This window comes from Chrysemys picta, chromosome 2 (assembly GCF_011386835.1).
Source record: "Chrysemys picta bellii isolate R12L10 chromosome 2, ASM1138683v2, whole genome shotgun sequence".
In the NCBI taxonomy this organism is placed as follows: domain Eukaryota; kingdom Metazoa; phylum Chordata; order Testudines; family Emydidae; genus Chrysemys; species Chrysemys picta.
In genome coordinates this window covers 138,651,821-138,673,111 of record NC_088792.1, presented here as the reverse complement: position 1 = coordinate 138,673,111, position 21,291 = coordinate 138,651,821, and the positions used below count along the sequence as shown (strand labels likewise).

Genomic DNA, 21,291 nt, shown 5'->3' with positions numbered 1-21,291 from the left:
GAGAGAGTCCTTGCCATAAAGAGCTATGGCCTACAGATCTTATACTGTACAACATAAAGATATGATTGTATTTAGGAATCACTTCAAATTTCTGGTAAGAACTGTGTTGGACTTTGATCTCAGTCAGTTTATATCACTATTTGTCTTCACCTCACCAGAATGTCTAGAGTTTTGGAAGGAAAAGTTGTACACCCTATATATCGAGAGAGCTACTGCTTAGACAGGACTAAGCAATTTAGAAAGTCAAAGAGATCATTTGTGGCCTTTGTAGAAAGTTAAACCATCTCAGGTCAAAAACTAAGAGGATATGACTATACAGCCAGTCATTATGAATGAGCTGAAGCTCAGGATTCACTCAATTTAGGAGGATGGCAGCTTCAATATCATATATCCACAGTGTGCCCTTACCTGAAGTCTTTATGGCTGCTACAGGAAGTCACAAATCACTCTTTCCTAAAATGGCATCAAGGGCAGAAACAGGCTTTGAGAGGGCAGTGGTTCAAGTCATTGTTTAGCTACCAGGACATCTCAGCTGTCCTCAGGAAATCAGTGCTAACTAGTCTCCTACAGTGTGGTCCTGGGGAGGTAGTGTTAGAAGGAGAAACCACAACTCTTTGTTCTCAAACATATTCCCTCCGTAGAGCAACATGGACCTTTTCTTCTGCTTTGTATAATAGGGCTTCTGGAGGTAGAGGAGAATTGAAGGATGGTTAGAGGGGACCAGATATTTGTGTCCTCTATTTATGACTGTTGGGATCAAGGGAATAGTGTGAACTCTCAAAAGCCAGCTACTATTCTCAGATATTTTTGTAGCTCCCTGGCTAAACACACAACTCCTACAGTTAGACTCGGTGAAAACAATACATTCAGAAATCAATTATTGTTAACACCTTCTTTCACTAAGAAGATGACAGAAAAAGGCGCTGAATCTTCAGTGCCAGGATTTTCCACTTGTCCTTTCCCCTCACACTTTTGATGCTGGGCTTGACACCATCTATTCAATCATACTTCTAATGATTGGCTACCCAGTAACAGCTCTATGATTTTACTACTGGGAAACAAGGCAGACCAGAATGCAAGTTAGCTTTTTCTTTATTAAATCCAGTGAATTGCATACTTCCTAATGATTCAGGCAAGCAATAAGCATTGAGGTCCTGGCTATCTTACAAAGCAATCAGTTACATTTTCTATCAATCTGTTTATGTCCTGGATCATCTCTTGATGAAAAAGCATCCATCCATGAACTAATCCATTCATGGTGATCATTCAGTCGTATTGTACAGATAATTTTTCATATGGGCAAGAGTGGAAAAAGAATATTTCCTAGATGCTATAGTCACAAACAGAGTAACAAATAATCTTAGAAACATTTTAATATTGATGAAAAATAGAGTTACATTAAATATTTCAGTAATGAAATTTGGTATCTTTTCCTTGCCAGTAATTCCTTCACTGATGATAATCAGAATCCTGATCATTATTAGGTAAATATGGCAATAAGTGGCTAACTTCATGTTCATTATAGTTCAATTTCCTAAATACACAGACAGCAGGTTTATAAAACATGAAGCAATTTTATTGCAAGCTCGAAATATGTCATTTAGCTACATGAAAAAAACAGCCATAGTTGAGAGGAGCAGTGAACATCTAATATTCTGCTAGCTTTGTTGATAGTGACAATATGGGACATTAACCATTTTAGGACATCACATCCCCCCCTTTTTTTTCCTTACAGAAAGTTTGAAAAAGAAAAAAGTTATGGTGACACACTACAAGTTTCCCTTTTCAAAACCAAAAATAAATCCTAGTTGGAACCAACCACATTTTCAATTGAAATATAGCGCTAGCAACCTTAAAAAAATCCATCTCTCAAAACAAAAATACCTTAATTTTCTCTATAAAGATTTGTCAGTGCCTATTAAAAATTGCTAATGTTTTCTATTTTTTTTTTAAATTTAAGACGAAAAGGAAAAACTAAGGTTTCTCTATGAGAATTATTTCTTTTCAGTCACTGGTGTTACTCATTGGAGATGACTTGGCTAAAACTTCCAGATATATTTTCTTTTGAGTGTTTAATCTTTGATGAACTACTATTCTGATAGGCCTTGATCCTACAAACAGAATCCAGCCAATGAAACTACTCACAGCAGTAAGCATTATTAGTAAAGGCCCAATATTGTAAATACTTAAACACATGCTTAGCTTTGAACATATGAATAATTCCACTGAAGTCAATGGAACAAGTGACATACTGACAATTAAGCATATATGTAAATATTTGCTGGATGGGAGCTTAAGAGTAAGTCATTCTATAAAGGAGATCAAATGAGCCATGTTTCCATTGAGGAATACTTAAAAAGATTCTCTGGATCTCTGCAAATCTCAAGAATGGATCCCTGTTCTCTGGCCTTCTGAGATTTGAACAGAAAGAATAAAGTCCACCACTCCAAACCCTGCTTGTGAAGTAACAGTTAATATTGACATCTCAGTTATTTTCCCGAGACAATTTTCAGAATTAATGCCACATTGGAGCAATAGGGGGAATTCACATTTATTACAACTGTTGTTTCAGGCTATAGGTACACAGAGAAGAACTAAGAATGTGGAGGACACTCTTAAATCTGTTTGAGTGCCTTATACCAGTTTAGCTAAGCCGCTCAAACTAATTTAAGAATATCCACAGAAGGAGATTGCGCCAATTTGTATGAGGTCGAGGCCTCTAGTAAAAATCCCTAACATAGAAGCACTTAAGCTAAACTTAAATCAGTATATGCAAGGGTTAACTCAGTTTCAGTTGGTAATTTACTAATGCAATGGAATGATTGATTTTTATGTCAATTTAGTTAAATCAATGCACTTTTCTAGTATAGACAAGGCCTCAGATAACATTGGTTATGTTCAGTTCACATACAGAAGGTTTCCTTAATAACCATAAAGGCTAGAAACTTTCATTAAAACATTTAGATTCTCATTACACTGACGATAAGGAGGAGGGGGTAAAATTATGATATACACTCTGAGTGGACCTAAAGTTTACCTCAATAGTTTAGATAAATTATTGGCTGATTGTATAAGTCCTCTGTATCTTTTATGGACAGTTATTTGTATTATTAGAGTTAAGATACTCACAGGGATCCTAATCTTAATTTGATAGGCACCTGCCAGTTGCAATGTGATAAATATGGTTAAGTTTACATCTTTATTCATTCCCTCTTAAAATGGAGTCTAAGATTATTGTGTAGTAACTAATAATTCTTTCCTTAAATTTCAGGACTAATTGTACATGAAGGTGCATCAGTTTACAGAGTGTTTAAGCGTTGGAGAGCTGTTAATCTTCACTGGGATGTATTAAATTATGATAAAGCTACAGACATAGAAGAGAGCAATCGAGGAGCATCTTCACCGGGTAGGACATTGTGGTTACCACTAACTGCATTTAGAAACAGAAGTTTAATTCATCCAACACAGTTAACCTCTCCAAGATTTCAGTGTGGATATGTATTGCTGCATCTGTTCAATCGAATGAGACCTCATGAGGATTCATCAGAAGATAACAGTTCTGGAGAGGTTGTGATGAGAGTGACCTCAGTGTAAAGATAATGCTCACTGTGCTACACAAATAAGGATAATGTGCCCTGGACTTTACAGTACTCCGGAATGTAGTTGCAATGAATGGCACTTCTGAAAATATTTACAACTTTTAAAACATTTAATGCTTTTTATATGATCAGTTGAATTGCAAATACATTTTTCTGAAAAAGTTGTTGCTTGCTTTTTTATAGTCTGGTATATTACATAGTTTGGTCAATTTGTACTTGAAATTTATAAAAATATAATTTAACTCTCATTGCCTTGAATAATGAGGAAACCAATCTTTTAAGCCAAAAATATCTGTCATAGCGTTGTGTATTTTTTCAATCAATATAGTTTTTCTAATGCGTAAGTTGAGGAAAATAATGACTGGTATCTCTGTGACTAACTCTAGATATATTTAAGTGCATCATTTAATATATTAGCTTTGTAGAGGTTCAGTCACATTTCAGAAAGATGATATATAGGGGCTTGTAGAAGATGGACTGACCGTTCATGTGCTCCTTTTGTCTCTGGGCAAAGCATAGCAGGCTCTCGTCATCTAGTGCCCTCTGCCACAGTCGGTCCAGTCCTGGAGCAGTCTGTTTCTTCGTGTGATGTAACCCTCTAGCCAGGTGATTTATAGTCCTTCTCTTCTGGGGTAAGAAAGCAAGTCCAACAAAGTAAAGTCCAACACCTCATGCTGAGTTTGTGGCCCAAATCCAAACATACTAGTCCTTTGACACCTGGCTTCCAGGGTCCTAGCACTGTTTTTGGAGGGCCCATAGGGGAATCCAGGCTCTCCCTCTCCTTTGGGTTCTAGCCCAGGAACCCTATAGTGAGCATGCAAGGTGTGTTTATCCAGACCTTCCCATCCCCTGCTCCCCCCCCAGGCTTCTTCCTACCTCAACCTATCAGCGGGCCTTTTCTACAGCCCCTTCCTGGGCCCACTGTGTACCTGTAGTCCTCTCAGGCACTACAATGTCTCAGACATTACTGTTTCTTCAGGGAGTCTTCTCTGAAGTTCTCCAAAAAACCTGAAACCAAAAGTATAAACTTAAACTACTTTCACCTTTCCTTGGCTTGAACTTTAGTCCTTCACCTGTGTGCCCCAATACTCTGCTCCTCAGCTGAACACCAAACACCCCCTGTATCTGCCTCCCTGGAGTCATAGCTCCTGCGGTGGGTCTCAAAATGGAGCTAAATCTCTTCCTGTGGATCTTCCCAGTTCTATCTCTTAACTTCTATCAGACCAAACTCCAGTCTTTTGGGTCTCCTTAATGCGACTGGGAAAAGGCACTAACATATTTGCAATTGCACAGTGGGTTTTTTGAGGCTTAAACTGTATGTCCTATGAAGTGTCATTAGCACTCAAAGGGAAGCTAATAGATCAGTCTGTTGAAATGCTGTGAATGAAAGTGATGCTTTCATCCTGGGTGCACTCACATACTATGATCATGGGCAACTTATAAACATCTGCAACTTGTAATTCCTCTTCTTTTTACATATGTAAAAGTCACCAAACAATTTTAGTCATTTGTAATCATTAACTGAACAAGTCATCTAGTCTATCTCCCCCTTCCCCCGCCCTGAAGCCTAGACCATCCCTGACAGATATTTGTCTAACCTGTTCTTAAATACCTCCAAAGACAGGGATTCCATAACCCCAACATATTCAAAATAGTGTCCTACACCCTTTAGTTTTCCCAATTTTGTACATGCCAGTTGAGAGGTATCTAATGGAAAAATCTGAATTTAAAATGTGTAATGTCTCCTAAAGCACATTTTCAATGGTTCTCTCAGAATTTACTAAAAAGTAAACAAAAATTATAAAGAACTATTTCTTGATTAAATTAAACCTTATATTTGAGTCAAAAGTCAACAAGTTAAGAGAGACGAGCAGGTAACACATTATCCCTTTAGATTTTTTTAAAATTGTATTATGCATATAACTCAATATATTACATTTTCTTTTAAGAATTGACTGACATTGCGAAGTTATGGAATTTCTACAAAAGAGCATAAAAGTCCTTATAGGGAGATGGTTCCTTGGTGCCCTTGCGCAAGCTAAGAAAGGGGACTGAAAAACCCCAGAATAGAAATTAAATGGGAGAGAGAGAAGATTCTGTTGAACATGATATAGTCACTGAAATTTGTATATACTTATTAAGTAAAACAAGTTTGCTATGAAATCACATTTAAAAGGCCAACTTTTGTACAGTGAACTGTATTATGGCTGTTTTCACTGTATCACTGAATAAGATATATCCATCATACAGAGTTTAGTAGAGCTTGAGTCATGAGGTTTTACACCAATGCAATTTATTTGAAACCAATAGCGTTATAGCTGCATAAAATTGGAGAAACACAGTAGTAAATCAGGCCCAATATAATCACAGCTCTGCATTGCACACATGTTTTATTAAAGTTTTATTAAAGCATCTAGTGGTTATATCCCTAGCAAACCCATTCTGTGCTCTATGGATATACAAAGAACAAGTCTCCATTGCCTCATGCTTTATGTAATAATTTTCACCTAGTGGACCCAAGATACAACCACTGATTTCATTAGAATTACATTGGCATAAAACTGGAGTGCCATAGTGGTGAAATAAACCCAATAAGTACAAAATTGGTGTTCAAAGGGAGTGGTAGCATTTGATAGGTGTAAGTGACTACACCTGTACAAGGCAATGGAGAATCAAACCCCATGATCTCCAGCCAATAAAATGGAAACCTTGTATGCTTCAGGATATACATTATATTCTGCATTCTCCTTCCATCTCATTTGAACATCCTCTAGTGATGAAAGGCAAGTTTGGTTTTTAGGATGGGCAAAATGGCCTAGATAAAATAGAAACGTCCTGCTGAAACTTATACCAACCCTTTCAGAGGGTCAAACAAAATCTTTGCGGCCTTAAAAACCAATATTCCATGAGGAAAGCTGTTCTTGTATTTTTGGCCTATATATATATGTATATATATAGGTGATCTTGTGAAAGAGCCCATACTCATGAGATTTGCAGACCCAAGAAGTTTAGTTCTGCTTTCCATACAAGCCTTTCATTTTTCAGGACATACAATATTAAGAGCAAGTGATCTTCTAAATTCTGTTTAAGTTCTGGGCACGTCATTATCAGAAAAAAGGAATAAAAATTATTAGGATGTTGGATGGATTGACTTGCAAGGAAAGATTGAAAGCTCAGGCAGCCGAGGCTAAGAGATGACAAGCTAACCATTTACAAATATTTGAAGGGTGTAAGCGTAAAAGAAGACACCTATCACTGTTATATCTAGCCAGCTCACTAGTCTCTCATTGATAAAGTAAGTTTTTATTCATTTTTATTTAAATTGATTGTCTTTTAGTATTTTTTTTCATATTTCACATGAACTCCATGTTCTTCATTGCTCTAAAGTGTAAGATGTGAGAACTTTTTATTTAGCCTTTTAAAAAAAACCCACAATGTTAATGGATATCATAGTGGTAATGATATGCAAAGCTCCATTCAAGGTCCATTGAAGCCCTGACTGACAGTGCTCTGGAGAGAACAACATATATGCAATAAGCCCTTAGGGAAAACTTTGAGTGGTGCTGAATAAGTCATAATTCCTGTTTGAATTATTAGACTGCAGAAGGACTGAGAGTTCAGTGAAGATGCAGCACCACCAAACTTTTATCTAGAAGCTTCTTAGAAGTCACGATGGGCAGGTTATTACAGGAACTCCTCATTTAAAGTCGTCCCAGTTAACTTGTTTCGATGTTAAGTTGCTGATCAATTAGGGAACATGCTCATTTAAAGTTGTGAAATGCTCCCTTCTAACGTCATTTGGCAGCCCCTTGCAGCTAGCTGGTGGGTGGTTGGAATCAGGGTGGACCAGCAGCCCCCTATCAGCTCCCCACTCCCTTAAGTTCCCTGTGCAGCAGCTGTCCCTCCATGTGCCATGTGCTGCTCCTGCCCCCTGCCTTGGAGCTGCTCCCAGAGACTCCTGCTTGCTGTACGGGGGGAGGGGGGAAGAGAGGGGTTAATGTCAGGGTGTCTCCCCCTCCCCCTGCTCCAGCATCCCGCTTACCCCATCTTCCATAGAGCAGGGGGGACACATGACCAACGGAGGGAGCTTCTAGGCAGCAGCTGCGGGTCTCAGCAAGCTGATTTAATTAACAAGGCAGTGTACTTAAGCCTGGGGTCAGCTACTTAAAGGGGAAATGCATATTTTTTCTCTCACACACAGGGTGTGTGTCTCTGTCTGCCCTCCCTCCTTTCCTGCTGCCTTGTAGAGTGTTGTGAGAGTTAACTCTTGAGGGCTCAGGCAATTGCTAGTTCATTTAGCAGTAAGGTATTCCCTGGGAAATATCCCACCCTCTGACTCCTCCACCTCAACCAAGCTTCACAATCATCATCACTGTGTACCAGTATTAAATTGTTTGTTTAAAACTTATACTGTGTGTGTGTGTATATATATATATATATATATATAGTCTTTTGTCTGGAACCTAATCCCCTCATTTACATTAATTCTTATGGGGAAATTGGATTCGCTTAACATCGTTTCGCTTAAAGTCGCATTTTTCAGGAACTTAACTACAACGATAAGTGAGGAGTTCCTGTACATAATTAATGGTCTAGCCTCTGAATCACCTGATACTGTGCACTTTTGGAAACAGGACACTGGACTAGATGGACCAATAGTCTGATCTCTTACGACAGTTTTGGTGTTCTCAAGTTATTTAGACAACCTATTGATGGGATCTGGTGGAAGATGACAGAGTGCTCTTTGCAATGATCCATATGCTTGTACTCTCGTTCAGTCAGAAAGGAATCAGATTCTGCTAATTTAAAAGCATCAGCTTTGCTACTAGCACTACAGAAAATACTTTGCTACTTTCATCAACAGTTGTTAGTGGTAGGAATTTTTGCAAGAGCTCCTGACACTAGAGGACAAGACCACCACAGATCACTGTATTCTGCCAAGCAGTGTAAAGTACATTAGAAGTCCATTTTAAAATTAAGTTATGTGAAATGTGGATTATAGACTCAAATACCAAAGAGAGGGATAGGGTTGAAAGTAGTCAGGAGTCCATTACAAATATCAAAGTACGAGATTTAAGAGCCTATAAAAAGTGAATTTTCACTTACACAGTCTCAGTAGCAACACATATGAAATAGTCTTCCCTTTATAAAATTCCTCCCTAAGGCCAAGAAGGCACCTGACTGAAATCCTTGGGCTGAAATCTAACCCGTACTGAGTCCTGACCTGGATTAAGCTCCTAAACTGAGTTTTTTCAAAACTAAAGCAAGCTTTAGAGACACTTGGCTCCAGCTCTTATTGGTTTTAGCCAGTCATCCCCTTCTACCTCAATGTGTTTTCTTCTTTCTTTATGCCGTTTTTTCTGGTGAGAGTTGCAGCAGCATCAGGCGGACCAGACTTCCTTTTCTTCCGCAACAAGTTCCAGCTCTCCTGGGAGATTCCCCAGCATTCCCAGGCCAACCGGGAGATATAATCCCTTCAGCATGTCCTGGGTTGGCCCCAGGGCTTCCTCCAGTGGGACATGCCCAGGGGCATCCTTATCAGCTGCCCAAACCACCTCAGCTGGCTCTTCTCGATCTAGAGGAGTAGTGGCTCTACGCCGAGGCTCTCCTGAATAGCCGAGCTCCTCACCCTGTGTAGGAGAGTAAGCCCAGTCCACCCTGCAGAGAAACCTCATTTCCACTGTTTGTACCCATGATCTCATCCTTTTGGTCATTACCCAAAGTTCATGACCATAGGTGAGGATGGGAATATAATTCCCCCCAATTAACTCTTTTTTTTTTAACTTTTCTTTTTCTGGTCAGGAAAGTATTGGGCTACCACTAACAAACCACCTAAAGCCAACTAACATGTACAACTTTTCCCACCCTCTAGGGAAACTGCAGTGCTTCCTTCCTAACACCAGATAATTATAAATTGCACTTAGAAGCCCCCTCTCATGGTCCATATTGGAGACCAGTGGTCTGCAACAAGCACCATGGCTTCTCCTGGACTTAGGAAATACACTACCAAAAGATTCCCACAGGCAACAATCCCCAAATTTCTACTCTCTAAAATAAGAGAAAATGGAAGAAAGATGAGGCCTGCTCTGTAGTGTATACCCTGCAGTAAGATTTTTCTCTTTTCCTTGGAAATATACATATAACTCAATTTAACGGTAATACAGGTAACGTACATTGTTAAATTAATCCTTTCACAGATCTACATTTGGATTTCCATATTGTCTATGGTGGCTTGTTTGGATGCATAAATCAAATACAGTAACATTAGAATAGATAGAATAGATAGGAAGCACTTTAGCTGTGCTTTGCAGTCTAATTATGCTCCAGACATATCCATAACAGTTCCAGGGAAGTCCCGAAATTGCTTGGACTGAGCCTGTGTGGTACCATTGAATCCCTCATTATTACAGAGGAATCTGTTTTTAGTTCTTTAGCAATTGCTATATAGCATGGAACTCAGTTGCAACAGGGATCTTCCTGTGGAAAGAAAATAATTGATTTGATGTTCACTGCTATTTTATTAATATTTTTGCATCAGTTTAGTTCTGTCTTCTAAAGTACAATATGTCCTAATATGCTGAATCAATATGCCATAAATCTAATAACCTTGGGTTGGTTATCAAATTAAACTTTTCCATGTATATCATCATCTTGTTTTACTTCACAAACATAGAATAGGAGTAAAAAATTCATCTAACATGTTTTAAGAAATATATTTTAATGCATTAAACTAAAGCTTCATAGCATATCTTTAAGAGTGTCTGTTCACATATTATTAATGTGTCTGACACATTCAGCTGTGCTACATCATTCTCTCAGCCTAAAACACAAGAGACACTTTAAAGATAACTGAAGATAAAGTTTCTAATAGAAACACCATTTTAATAATTTCTTTGTAGCTGTCAAACTTATGGCTCCAGTTATTAAATTCTAATATAGATGTAAATTTTCTTTTGGAGTTGGGAAAGTTTTAAATGTCATAATGATTTCCAGAAAGTGAGTCATTCATCTCTAGCACATTTAATCTTTATTGTTTGCCTTATATCAAGCAATCTTTTCAGACAGCTTTCATAAAATATGATTGAGTTACTATTTTATAAGAAATATAGCGTAGATTCTATATGAAAGTGTTTATAAGGAAGAATTAATCTCGCACTCTGGGGAGGACCAGGGTTGACAAAAAGAGGCAGCTGTACCAGGGACCTAAGCTCCAAGGGACCCAACATGTATGTAGCCTCTGTGTAAATAAAGTGAGATGGGATGGGTGGGGCCCCCTTGAACATGATGTATCGGGGCCTGGAGAATTTTCCCTCAATGGGTCTGGAGAAAACACTGAGAAATCAGCTAAAAACAATCAACACTTGAATTCTCACATTTTTATCAGAAAAAACACCTGAGCTCTATGACAGGGTGCACTCACCTCTCCTGCAGTGAGCACCTCCTGTCGGCTGGGTGCGAACCTACACTCTCTCTCTGCTCATAGAGCCCCCTGTCAGCTGTTGCCCTTGTCAGGTGGGTTCAGGTGGTTCTTCAGGGACTAGCCCTCAGGCTAAGCCACACAGTCTCAAATGGATGAACCCCTGCCAGAGTAACAAAGGTCCAACAAACGGTTGGCCCTCTACAGTGTCTTCAGCCCCATCCATAAGCCCTTTAAATTCCAGCCCTGTGCTTGGGCCTCCAAATGAAGCTTGTTCCCTTCTCAGGACTTTGGCCACCCTGCCAGTGGGGGAACCCAAAGCCCATCCATGGCCCCTACAAAGAGCAACCACATGCTGCTTTTTTTCATAGTTGCTGCTGCTGCATTCCCTGAGTTGCTTCCCGCTCTGTTACATCACCTTCATCCACCACCTCCTTGGGTCTGTCTGTTCCCTGTTTGTAGAGTCCCTCTGTCCTGGCCCTTCTGGTCACAGCCAGCAACTGACCTGCTCAGTAGCAACTTTTATCTGAGCCTGCTGTGCTGACTGGCTGCTTTCTTGCAGTTCTTCTAGGCAGGCCTGACGAACCCACCTTTACTGCTCCTTTCCTGGGGCGGGGTGTGGTAACACTACGAGGTCCTTCAACATCTCAAATCACGTGGCTATGACTTTGATTTCCCCCCGTGATTAACAGATTATAGAACAGAATGTGGATTACAGCCACGCTATGGAGTAAGTCCTCCAAGAAGTGTAGAGATGCCACATTTCCTGTACACTCTAGATGCAGTTTTTGGTTTCTGATGACACACTTCCTGCTGGGGCAGAAACAAAGCAGCCAAGTCCAGGCCAGTGACAGGTTCTAGGTCCACAGAAAAGTAGGAAGTTGGTTATCTCATTTGTGTATATCGTTTCTGTTCATAATAAAGTGTTTAACTTGATACCACTCTGCTTGCTAATAAGCTACTGTACTAGCCAGGGCCAGAGTTAGCGGTGGTGTGGTGCTGCATGAGAAGGGAATTCTCCTAGGAAGCAGAATGTCTCGCAGAGATCCCCAACTGGCAATGGAAAGAAAGCTAGCAGCACCACATTAGAGGGTATCACCCGCTCCCACTATGTGGCCAGTCTCCTGGCTGGTGAATAAAGGGAAGAGAGCTAAGTCTTCATCGATTTCCTGCTTAAGGAAATCACTGTTACTTAGTAGGGTTGAACCCTCATTTTCCCATGGTCTCAGCATGCACTTACTCTATCCATTTACCCTGCTTATTTACCATTTGTTCTCCTAGTTCAGAGGAAGTTTCACTAGTTCCTTGTGGGGACTGCCCTTGAAATAATATATGACATCTCAGCTCTGGCTGCAAAGTCTGTCGTTCTAGCATCTAAAAAAGGTTTTTCATCACATGCATACCCTGACTATAGACACAAACACAGCTTGCTTTGGAATCTTCCCAAACAAATTTTATTGAACAAAATCCCAGTTAGTAAGTCAGGTATGAACCAATTTTGTTGTAAAATGTGGAGTTTTCAGGAGACTAAATTGTTGTTTGCCACAGATGGAAACCAGAAAAGATTGCGGTGGCACCAGTGTCTGAAGCCTCTGCAATGACAGGAAACTGGTGGTGTCAGACAGGCCAAAATGATTCTTGCTTACGACCCCTGTTCAATGTTGAAGAGGACGGTGTAAAGCCAAGGTCTTGGCCAGTCTGATCTGGTGGAAAATTCCTTCCTAAATCTAAATCTGGTGATTGGTTTAAGCCTTAGCATGAGAGCAAGAGTGGCACAGCTAGGGCTACAGGATTTGTTGAACTGCATCGGACCATTGGTTCCACCTAGGCTGGTGTACTGCTTCCAACTGCAGAGGATATGTGATGCTTCAGAGGAAGTTGAAAAAAATCCCCATAATTCATCAGGCCAGTTTTGAAGTAGGGGGGAAAAAAATTCTTCCTTGCCCCTGTGCAGATGATCAGCCCTGAAGCATGAGATTAGATTATTCTTATCTCAGCTACACAGAGTGTTCACATTATGTGAACAAAACACAGGTTCATTTTCTTTCCATGGTGTGGAAGCGATTAATTGTGCCATGCTTACTCACCTTGAGTAGTACCTTACTCCACAAGTAGTACCATTCATTTCAGTAGCAGCTGCTGTGGAGTAAGGCACTACTCAGCCTGAATAAGGATGGCACATGGGGACCTTTATGGAACATAGCAAATGTGTACAGATACATACCCAAGACTTGGCCCTCCCCAAATAAACGAAGGGCCAGACTCTGGAGAAGCTGCTTACCATGGTGAGCTCGCTCTTATTAGCAGTTCCACTGAAGACAGTGGTTCTATTTGAGTGGGAATAAGGGGTTCACAGTCTGGTCTTAAATAAGAACTTCAGTCTTTGCTTCTTTGCACTGTCAGGTGCAAGACAGACTCTGATCCTCATGGCATCTCCTGGTCTTCCTTGATAGTCATTCTCTTTCTCTCGGTCTTTCAGCCTCTTTATTTCTCTCTCCACCTCTCTTTCTTTCTGTGTATGGAGTGCGGATGCTTTATGCACTGTGGGACCTGTGGAAAGACATGTCATTATTAGAGCTAAAATCTCTAATGTGGCACCCCACTGATACCTTCCATTTGAACTGCTGCTGACCAGCTAAATGATGCATTTCCTCTAAACTCCTTCCCTAGTACATGCTCAGCTACCATCTGAAATAATAGCAATACTTATTGTGTTAAGAGAGTGCCTAGATACCCCAATCCCACTGGGGATCCCACTGTGCTAGTTGCTATAGAAATACAGAGTAAGAGACAGTCCGTGCCTTGAAGAGCTTCAAGTCTAGACAGTGAAAACAAGCATGACAAAATGATGGAGAGAAGCAGAGACAAAGTGATTTGTCAATGGAGAAAACAGGTCAGAGGCAGAGAGGAAAATACAACCCAGGTTGCCTGATTGCCCTTCAATTGGCTATTTTACTCAGCAGAATGAGAAAAAACCATTTGGGCCATTCTTGTATTATTTTAAAATAATTTACAAAAATCTTTAGCCAAGTCACTGTGCAAGTATGAAAAGGGCAGCAAAGGTTTATCATGAGAAGATCAGAGAAGGAAAACTGCACAAGAGATACTTAAGAAGGAAAGAGAGAGATTGGAAAGTAACCTTCTTTGAATGATTGCACATGTCCATTCCCCTGTAGGTGTGTGTGTGCCTCGTGCATAGTTGTCACTACTCATCAGGGGAGCGTGAGTTGCTGTCTGGTGCCTCGCACCACTGCACAAAGGTATAAAGGGCCATGCTGCTCCCGACCCAACCTCAGTTACTTCTTACCTCCAGTGTTGTTGGAGATGCAATCTTAATATCTTCTTATCTTCCCTCCCTTAGTGTATATAGCACAATCAGTGTTAGTTTTAGTCTTGTATAGTAGTTCTGTAAATAGTTATCAGTATAAATGTATAATACTAGCTTTTTAGTGTGTGGTTACCGGTGCCAAGTTTGGAATTGGAATCGGTGCTGGACTGATGCCCCATTTTTCTGGCTTCAAGGCCTGTATTTCATGTAACAGGTCTATGCCAGTGCATAGCCCTTGTCCCAGCTGCCTTAAGTGTCTGGGAGAGGCACAGGTGAGTGACCAATGTCACAAGTGTAGGCAGTTCAAACCACATTCGAAAAAGGACATGGCTGCCAGGGCTGCTTCACCAAATGGGTACTGAGCACATGAGAGTCTGTTAGGAATGCTCCTCCAGTTCTTACAGAGTCATCAGCCAGATGTGTCACCAATACCTAAGAAGAGACTGCACAAATCTCCTAACAACTCAGTACCAGGACCTTCCAAGAGGAAGGCACCAAAGACTCATGGGGTGCCCTAAAAAGTTACACCCCTAGGAGCAATCTCTAAGCCAAGAGGGATTGTTGTCTCCAGAATCCAGGAAGGGTCCATAGAGACCAATTCCCAAAGCATTGACACACCACTCAGTACCACAGGCTCAAGAACTCTTTCCGGTGCTGTTAACACCCAGGCATTCAAGGAAGCCAGGGAGTTACTTAACTTGTTAGTACTGGCTTCTCCTGAAATTCTAGAGCCTTGGTTGGTACTGACACTGGAACCACATGCTCCTGTGGTCCCAACTCCAGAGCCAGAGTGCCACCTGGAACCAGCTGCTTCTTGCGGTGCCTCTGCATAGGATTGCATCTTGATTTTGCTGGTACCCCCTTCTCCAGACTTGGAGCCCCGTTCCCTGGTACTGATGGGTAGAGCCCTGCAGCGGGACTGGGATCCTGCAGGCCCTCCTGGACCCACTGCCATAATGGTGTGTGGGATTAAAGAATAGTCCCATGCAGGGCTCTACCAATGGGTTCAGCTCCCCAGTGGTTGGAGGAAATGCACTCCTCACTGGACTTGGAAGTCAGATCTGTTGTGTCCTGACCTGAGCTTGCCCAACAGTCCCAAGTGCCTATCTGCCATGATACCATCCACAGCCTCAGCATTTTAGGAGTCAGTGGGCTTCTCAGAACTGGGTCCCACCTTGGTACCAATGGCCATTCTGGACTCCTTGGGACTTACCAGCATAGTCCAAAACATCTCTGCTCTTTTCCTGCACCTCTATGTCAACCAGGTGCCAGGACCATCTACAGGAAGGTCATCATCCTCTTTCCTTCAGTACCGGGATTGATAATGCGCAGAGGAGACACATGCTAAGTACTCCCCTGGAGAGGAATTGGAGGAGGGACCTCCTGGGCACCCCTTAACCTCTTCTTCATGAACTGATGAGGCAGCAGTGACTGAAACTTACTCTCCCCCTCCTTATGATTTTAGAGCTCATCAAGACTTGTTGAGGACAGTGACTGCAGCTCTAGATATCCAGCCAGAAGAGGTACAAGAAAGGTCACACAGGATTGTGGACATTTTAGTCTCAGCAGGACTCTCTTGGGTAGCTCTCCCCATTAAAAAGGCAACCCTGGAGCCTGTCAAGGTTTTATGGCATACCCCTTCTTCCCCTGCCTCCTGCAGCCAAAAGGGTGGAGAAAAGATATTATGTCCCTTCACAGGGATTTGAGCACTTTTACAACCACCCTCCTCCAGGTTCTCTAGTGGTCACAGCCACCAATGAAAAGGAGCGACAAGGACATCAATCCTCTACTCCAAAAAGAAAGGAAGCGAAGAACCTAGGTTTGTCTGGCAGGAAGCTTTATTCCACAAGAAGTTCACTGTTCAGGATCGCCAACCAGCAAGCACTGCTGGGTCAATAGGATTTCAGCCTGTGGGATAATATCCTGAAGTTCAAAGACAAGCTTCCTGATGACACAAAGCAGGAGTTCTCTGCTATGGTGGAGGAAGGCAAATTAGTTGCCAGACACTGAAGGCAAACCTGAATGTAGCGAACTCTGCAATTCGAACTATGGCCTCAGCCATCACAATGTGGTGTTTATCTTGGCTGCAAGCATCAAACCTCGATTCAGGACCTCCTATTTGAAGGTCCTTCACTGTTTTCCAGTAAAACAGATGACAGTCTGCATAGCCCCACGGACTCAAGGGTGACCCGGAAGTCTTTGGGGATCTATACTGTGACAGACCCAGACTAGTGGGGTACAGGAGTCTGGTAGAGGGCAAATATACTGGTCACTGAATGAGGAGTTTTCTGTTCCCTGAGTGACCAGAGCAGGGGCTGCACTAGAGTAATCAGGAACCTGCTAGAACCAGTTAAGGCAGGCAGGCTAATTAGGACACCTGGAGCCAATTAAGAAGAAGCTGCTAGAATCCATTAAGGCAGGCTAATCAGGGCACCTGGGTTTTAAAAAGGAGCTCACTTCAGTTTGTGGTGGGAGTGTGAGGAGCTGGGAGCAAGAGGAGCAAGGAGCTGAGAGGGTGAGGGTAAGGGTGTGCTGCTGGAGGACTGAGGAGCACAAGCGTTATCAGACACCAGGAGGAAGGTCCTGTGGTGAGAATAAGGAAGGTGTTTGGAGGAGGCCATGGGGAAGTAGCCCAGGGAGTTGTAGCTGTCATGCAGCTGTTACAGGAGGCACTATAGACAGCTGCAGTCCACAGGGCCCTGGGCTGGAACCCGGAGTAGAGGGCGGGCCCGGGTTCCCCCCAAACCTCCCAATTGACCTGGACTGTGGGTTCTTCCAGAGGGGAAGGTCTCTGGGCTGTTCCCCAACCCACATGGTGAATCTCTGAGGCAAGAAAATCCGCCAATAAGCTCAGGACCCACCAAGATAGAGGAGGAACTTTCTCACACTGGTGTCAGGGGTGGGATCTTGGTGTGCACAGCGCGGCGGAAGAAGGAGGGTGATTTAAAAAAAAAAGAGAGGGTTTATTTATTTTTTTCATCACAATGGATGACGTAGTGCGGGCACTGATACAAGCCACAGTGGCCCAGCAGGAGGCTACCCATGTCCAGGCATCTGCCCAACAGGAGGCAGTGCGGCTGCAGCAAGAGACTAATCGCCTGCTGATGGACCAGGCTGCCCAAGACCGAGCTATGTTGCGGGAACTGGTAAACCAGGTAAAGACCCTTACAGAGCTGAACCGCGGCCATAATGGGCTCATACGGACCAGCTATTGGCTGCAGAAAATGACACGGGAGGATGATGTAGAGGCATACCTTCTGGCCTTTGAGAGGACAGCCCTATGGGAGGCCTGGCCTCAAGATCAGTGGTCTGGCATCCTTGCCCCATTCCTGTGTGGGGAGGCCCAGAAGGCCTACCATGATCTGCCTGAAGAGGCTGCGGCAGACTACTCCCAGCTGAAAGCAGAGATCCTGGCCAGATCTGGGGTAATGACCGCAGTGCGGGCCCCGCGGTATCACGGTTGGAGGTACCAGGAAGACAAAACCCCGCGGTCCCAATTGTATAACCTCATCCATCTCGCACGAAAGTGGTTGCAAACAGAGTCCCGGAGTCCGGAAGAGATACTAGAGGTTCTGGTCATCGACCGATACATGAGGGGATTACCGCCATACCTTCGTGCCTGGGTAAGCCAGAACGAACCCGCCACCTATGATGAGGTTGTTGCCCTGGTAGAGAGGCGAAGGACAGCGAGGGAGCTGATCTGACCAGTTAAGGAAGAGGCACCCCGGGTTAAACTAGCAGCACCAAGCCCTAAAGTTCAGGTGACTGGGCCACCAGGAGGGCCCAGGTGGAAAAAGAGAGAGGCTGAAGGCCCATCAGAGACCACAAAGAGTCGGAGCACTGAGTGAGAAGAGGATCGTGATGTTAGACTGCCCAAACCAAGAGACCGGGGAATGCCTAGGGCTCCATACAGATGTTATGCCTGCGGGGAGTGGGGACACATAGCTGCACAGTGTCCCAATGCTGAGGAGCCTATGCAGTGTAACCCAGGGAACTGGGCAGATCCATGCTCCCTAATCCACCTTGTGGCGGTCTCTCTGACCCCACATATGTATACCAGACCAGTGAAACTAAATGGGGTAGGGACCACGGCACTGGTTGATTCGGGGAGTGCTATCACGCTTATCTCAGGGAAGCTCGTGAAGCGTAGTCAGCTGCTACAGGCTAAACATACAGGGATAACATGTGTCCATGGGACAGTTAGTTACTACCCCACCATCCCAGTAAAAATCGAGATCCAAGGGAACACTACTGAGGTAGCAGCAGGTTTAGTCCCTAAACTCTCATACCCGGTGCTCATAGGGAGGGACTTCCCAGAGTTTGGAAACTTACTCTCAGTAGGGAGATTGGAGAAAGATGGGGACCCTAAAATTGGTGAGGCATCCACAGCAGACTGTCAACCCCCAATATTCTCTGAAATGTCCCCAGATTTGTTCTCCACTCCCAGACAGGGTAGAAAGACAAAAAGGGAAAGAAGGGCAGCTAAGGCCTTGGGAACCTGAATACTGACCCAAAGCCAGAGGGCCGCTCTTGTAGGTAGGCGGACCCGCGCAGCTGAAAAGGAGGCCATGCAGGAAGGAGAAGCACCTGAGTCTGACCCCCACCCTAATGCTTCTGAACCAGTAGAGGCAACAGAGACTGGGCCCCTAGATCTTGGGCAGATTAGCCCCGGGAGAGGAAATTTTGGACGGGACCAGGCGGAAGACCCAAGGTATGACAACATTAGGAAGGAGGTGACTGAAATAGATGGGGTCCCTGTGGAAGGAAAAACCCAGGGACCAGGACCCTACTTCATAATGAAGAAGGATCTCTTATACCGGGTTGCACCAGTACAGGGGCAGAAGGTACAGCAGATTCTAGTACCTCAAAAACACCAGAACGCTGTATTAAGTCTTGCTCATAGTCATCTTTTTGGGGGGAATTTGGGGGTAGAGAAGACCCTGGCACGAGTCCTACAATGGTTCTTCTGGCCTGGAGTACATGAAGAAGTGCGGAGGTACTGTGCCTCCTGCCCAGAGTGTCAGCTGCACAGTCCCCGTCCCCACTTGAGGGCACCTTTAGTATCCCTTCCCATCATAGAGGTCCCCTTCGAGTGAATAGCCATGGACCTAGTGGGACCCCTGGAGAAGACGGCTCGGGGCCACCAATATATACTTGTTGTTTTGGACTATGCTACTCGCTACCCAGAAGCCGTCCCCCTGCGGAACACGGCCTCTAAAACTATAACCAAAGAGCTGGTGGGGATCTTTGCCTGAATGGGGCTATCGACCAAGGAACCCCATTTATGTCGAAGCTAATGAAGGACCTCTGTACGCTGCTCCATATACATACCCTGAGAACTTCAGTCTACCATCCGCAGACTGATGGGTTGGTAGAAAGTTTTAACCGAACCCTCAAGGCTATGATAAGGAAGGTGGTAAGTCGGGATGGGAAGGATTGGAACACCCTACTACCCTACCTTATGTTCGCTATCCGGGAGGTACCACAGGCCTCAACTGGGTTTTCCCCCTTCCAGTTATTATACGGGCGTCACCCCCGTGGCATACTACACTGCTCTACAGCCAAAATGCTTCTGAAATAAATGTAGTCAAACTTTACTAATTCTGGGTCACTGAGAACGAAAATGATGCTTAAAATTGTTGATTGGCTATAGTTTTCAAGATATGCTATTGGGTCAGTATATACGACCCTTGACTTGGGAATGGTGGAGGATAAGTGAGTTATAAAGGGAAGGGATCTCAATTTAAACCAGAAATGACTAAAATACATCTTTGACTGGATCTATGAATAAATCTATGACTGGGTTTGGACAGTACTTGCTTTTTAGGCAAAACAACGAATGATGCAATCTGAAGCTGGTATTGCATCATACATGATATGAATTGCGTCATGTTATTCCTAGAAGTCATGGATGATGCAATCATAACGAAGCTTACATCACTCTGCTGAACAAATTGCCCTATATCAGCTCTAGAAATCATACAGTATCGTGCTCTCTTATTAGTTAGTGTTTGATTTTGCAAAGGGACACATTTCTGTTTAGCCAAAGTGAGCAGAGATGCCTCGTACTTCTGTGAACAGTGCAGATAACTTATGTTTGTGGTGAAGTGACTTTTGCATCACAAAAGCGCAGTATAACCACTATGGTTAAGAAAGCCTATCACCTTTCTTTTGGCTGCAAAATTGGAGATCAGGACAAGAGGTGAGCCCCACATATATGCTGCAACATTTGTGCAACAAATCTTCAAAAGTGGTTGAACAGGAAAAGGAAATCTATGCCTTTTGCAGTGCCAATGATTTGGAGAGAGCCAACAGATCATACCAGCAATTGTTACTTCTGCATGGTGCCTCCAGTTGGGAAAGGTGTGTCAAAGAAGAAAAAGTGGACTGTGCATTATCCAAACATTCCATCAGCTATACACCCAGTACCCCACGGAGAAGGACTGCCGGTCCCTGATGCACCAGAATCATTCTCACTTGAGTCAGACGAGGAAGAGGAAGAGGATGAAACTTCTGGTCCTGAACCATCAATGTCACAGGACCCACATTTTCTCCCATCCTCCTCCTCTGAACCACACCTCATAACACAAGGTGAACTGAATGACCTTGTCAGGGATTTGGAACTACCCAAGAGTAAGGCAGAGCTGTTGGGCTCCAGACTACAGCAGTGGAATCTCCTGGCAGGTGACGTTAGGGTTTCCATGTTCCGTGACCGTCAAAAGGATCTTATCCCATTCTTCTTCATGGAAGGTGATCTTGTAGCCTGCAACAACATTGATGGTGTGATGGCAGCCCTCAACATCGTTCACGATCCAGATGAGTGGAGACTGTTCATTGATTCATCGAAGACGAGTCTTAAAACTGTTTTACTGCATAATGGCAATGTTTTGCCATCAATTCCAGTTGGTCATGCAGTGCATATGAAGGAAACCTATGACAACATGAAA

General features: G+C 43.2%; 1 protein-coding gene across 1 annotated transcript in view; it reads left to right on the top strand.

The window, feature by feature from the left end:
* MARCHF11 (membrane associated ring-CH-type finger 11) overlaps positions 1-3,763 on the top strand; it is a 35,950-nt gene extending 32,187 nt beyond the window's left edge. Inside the window, exon 4 of the mRNA XM_042845780.2 lies at positions 3,272-3,763. Within this exon, the coding sequence (XP_042701714.2) occupies positions 3,272-3,594 (323 nt within the window). The 3' untranslated portion in view covers positions 3,595-3,763. The remainder of the gene's footprint in view (positions 1-3,271) is intronic.
* Positions 3,764-21,291: the final 17,528 nt, after the last annotated feature.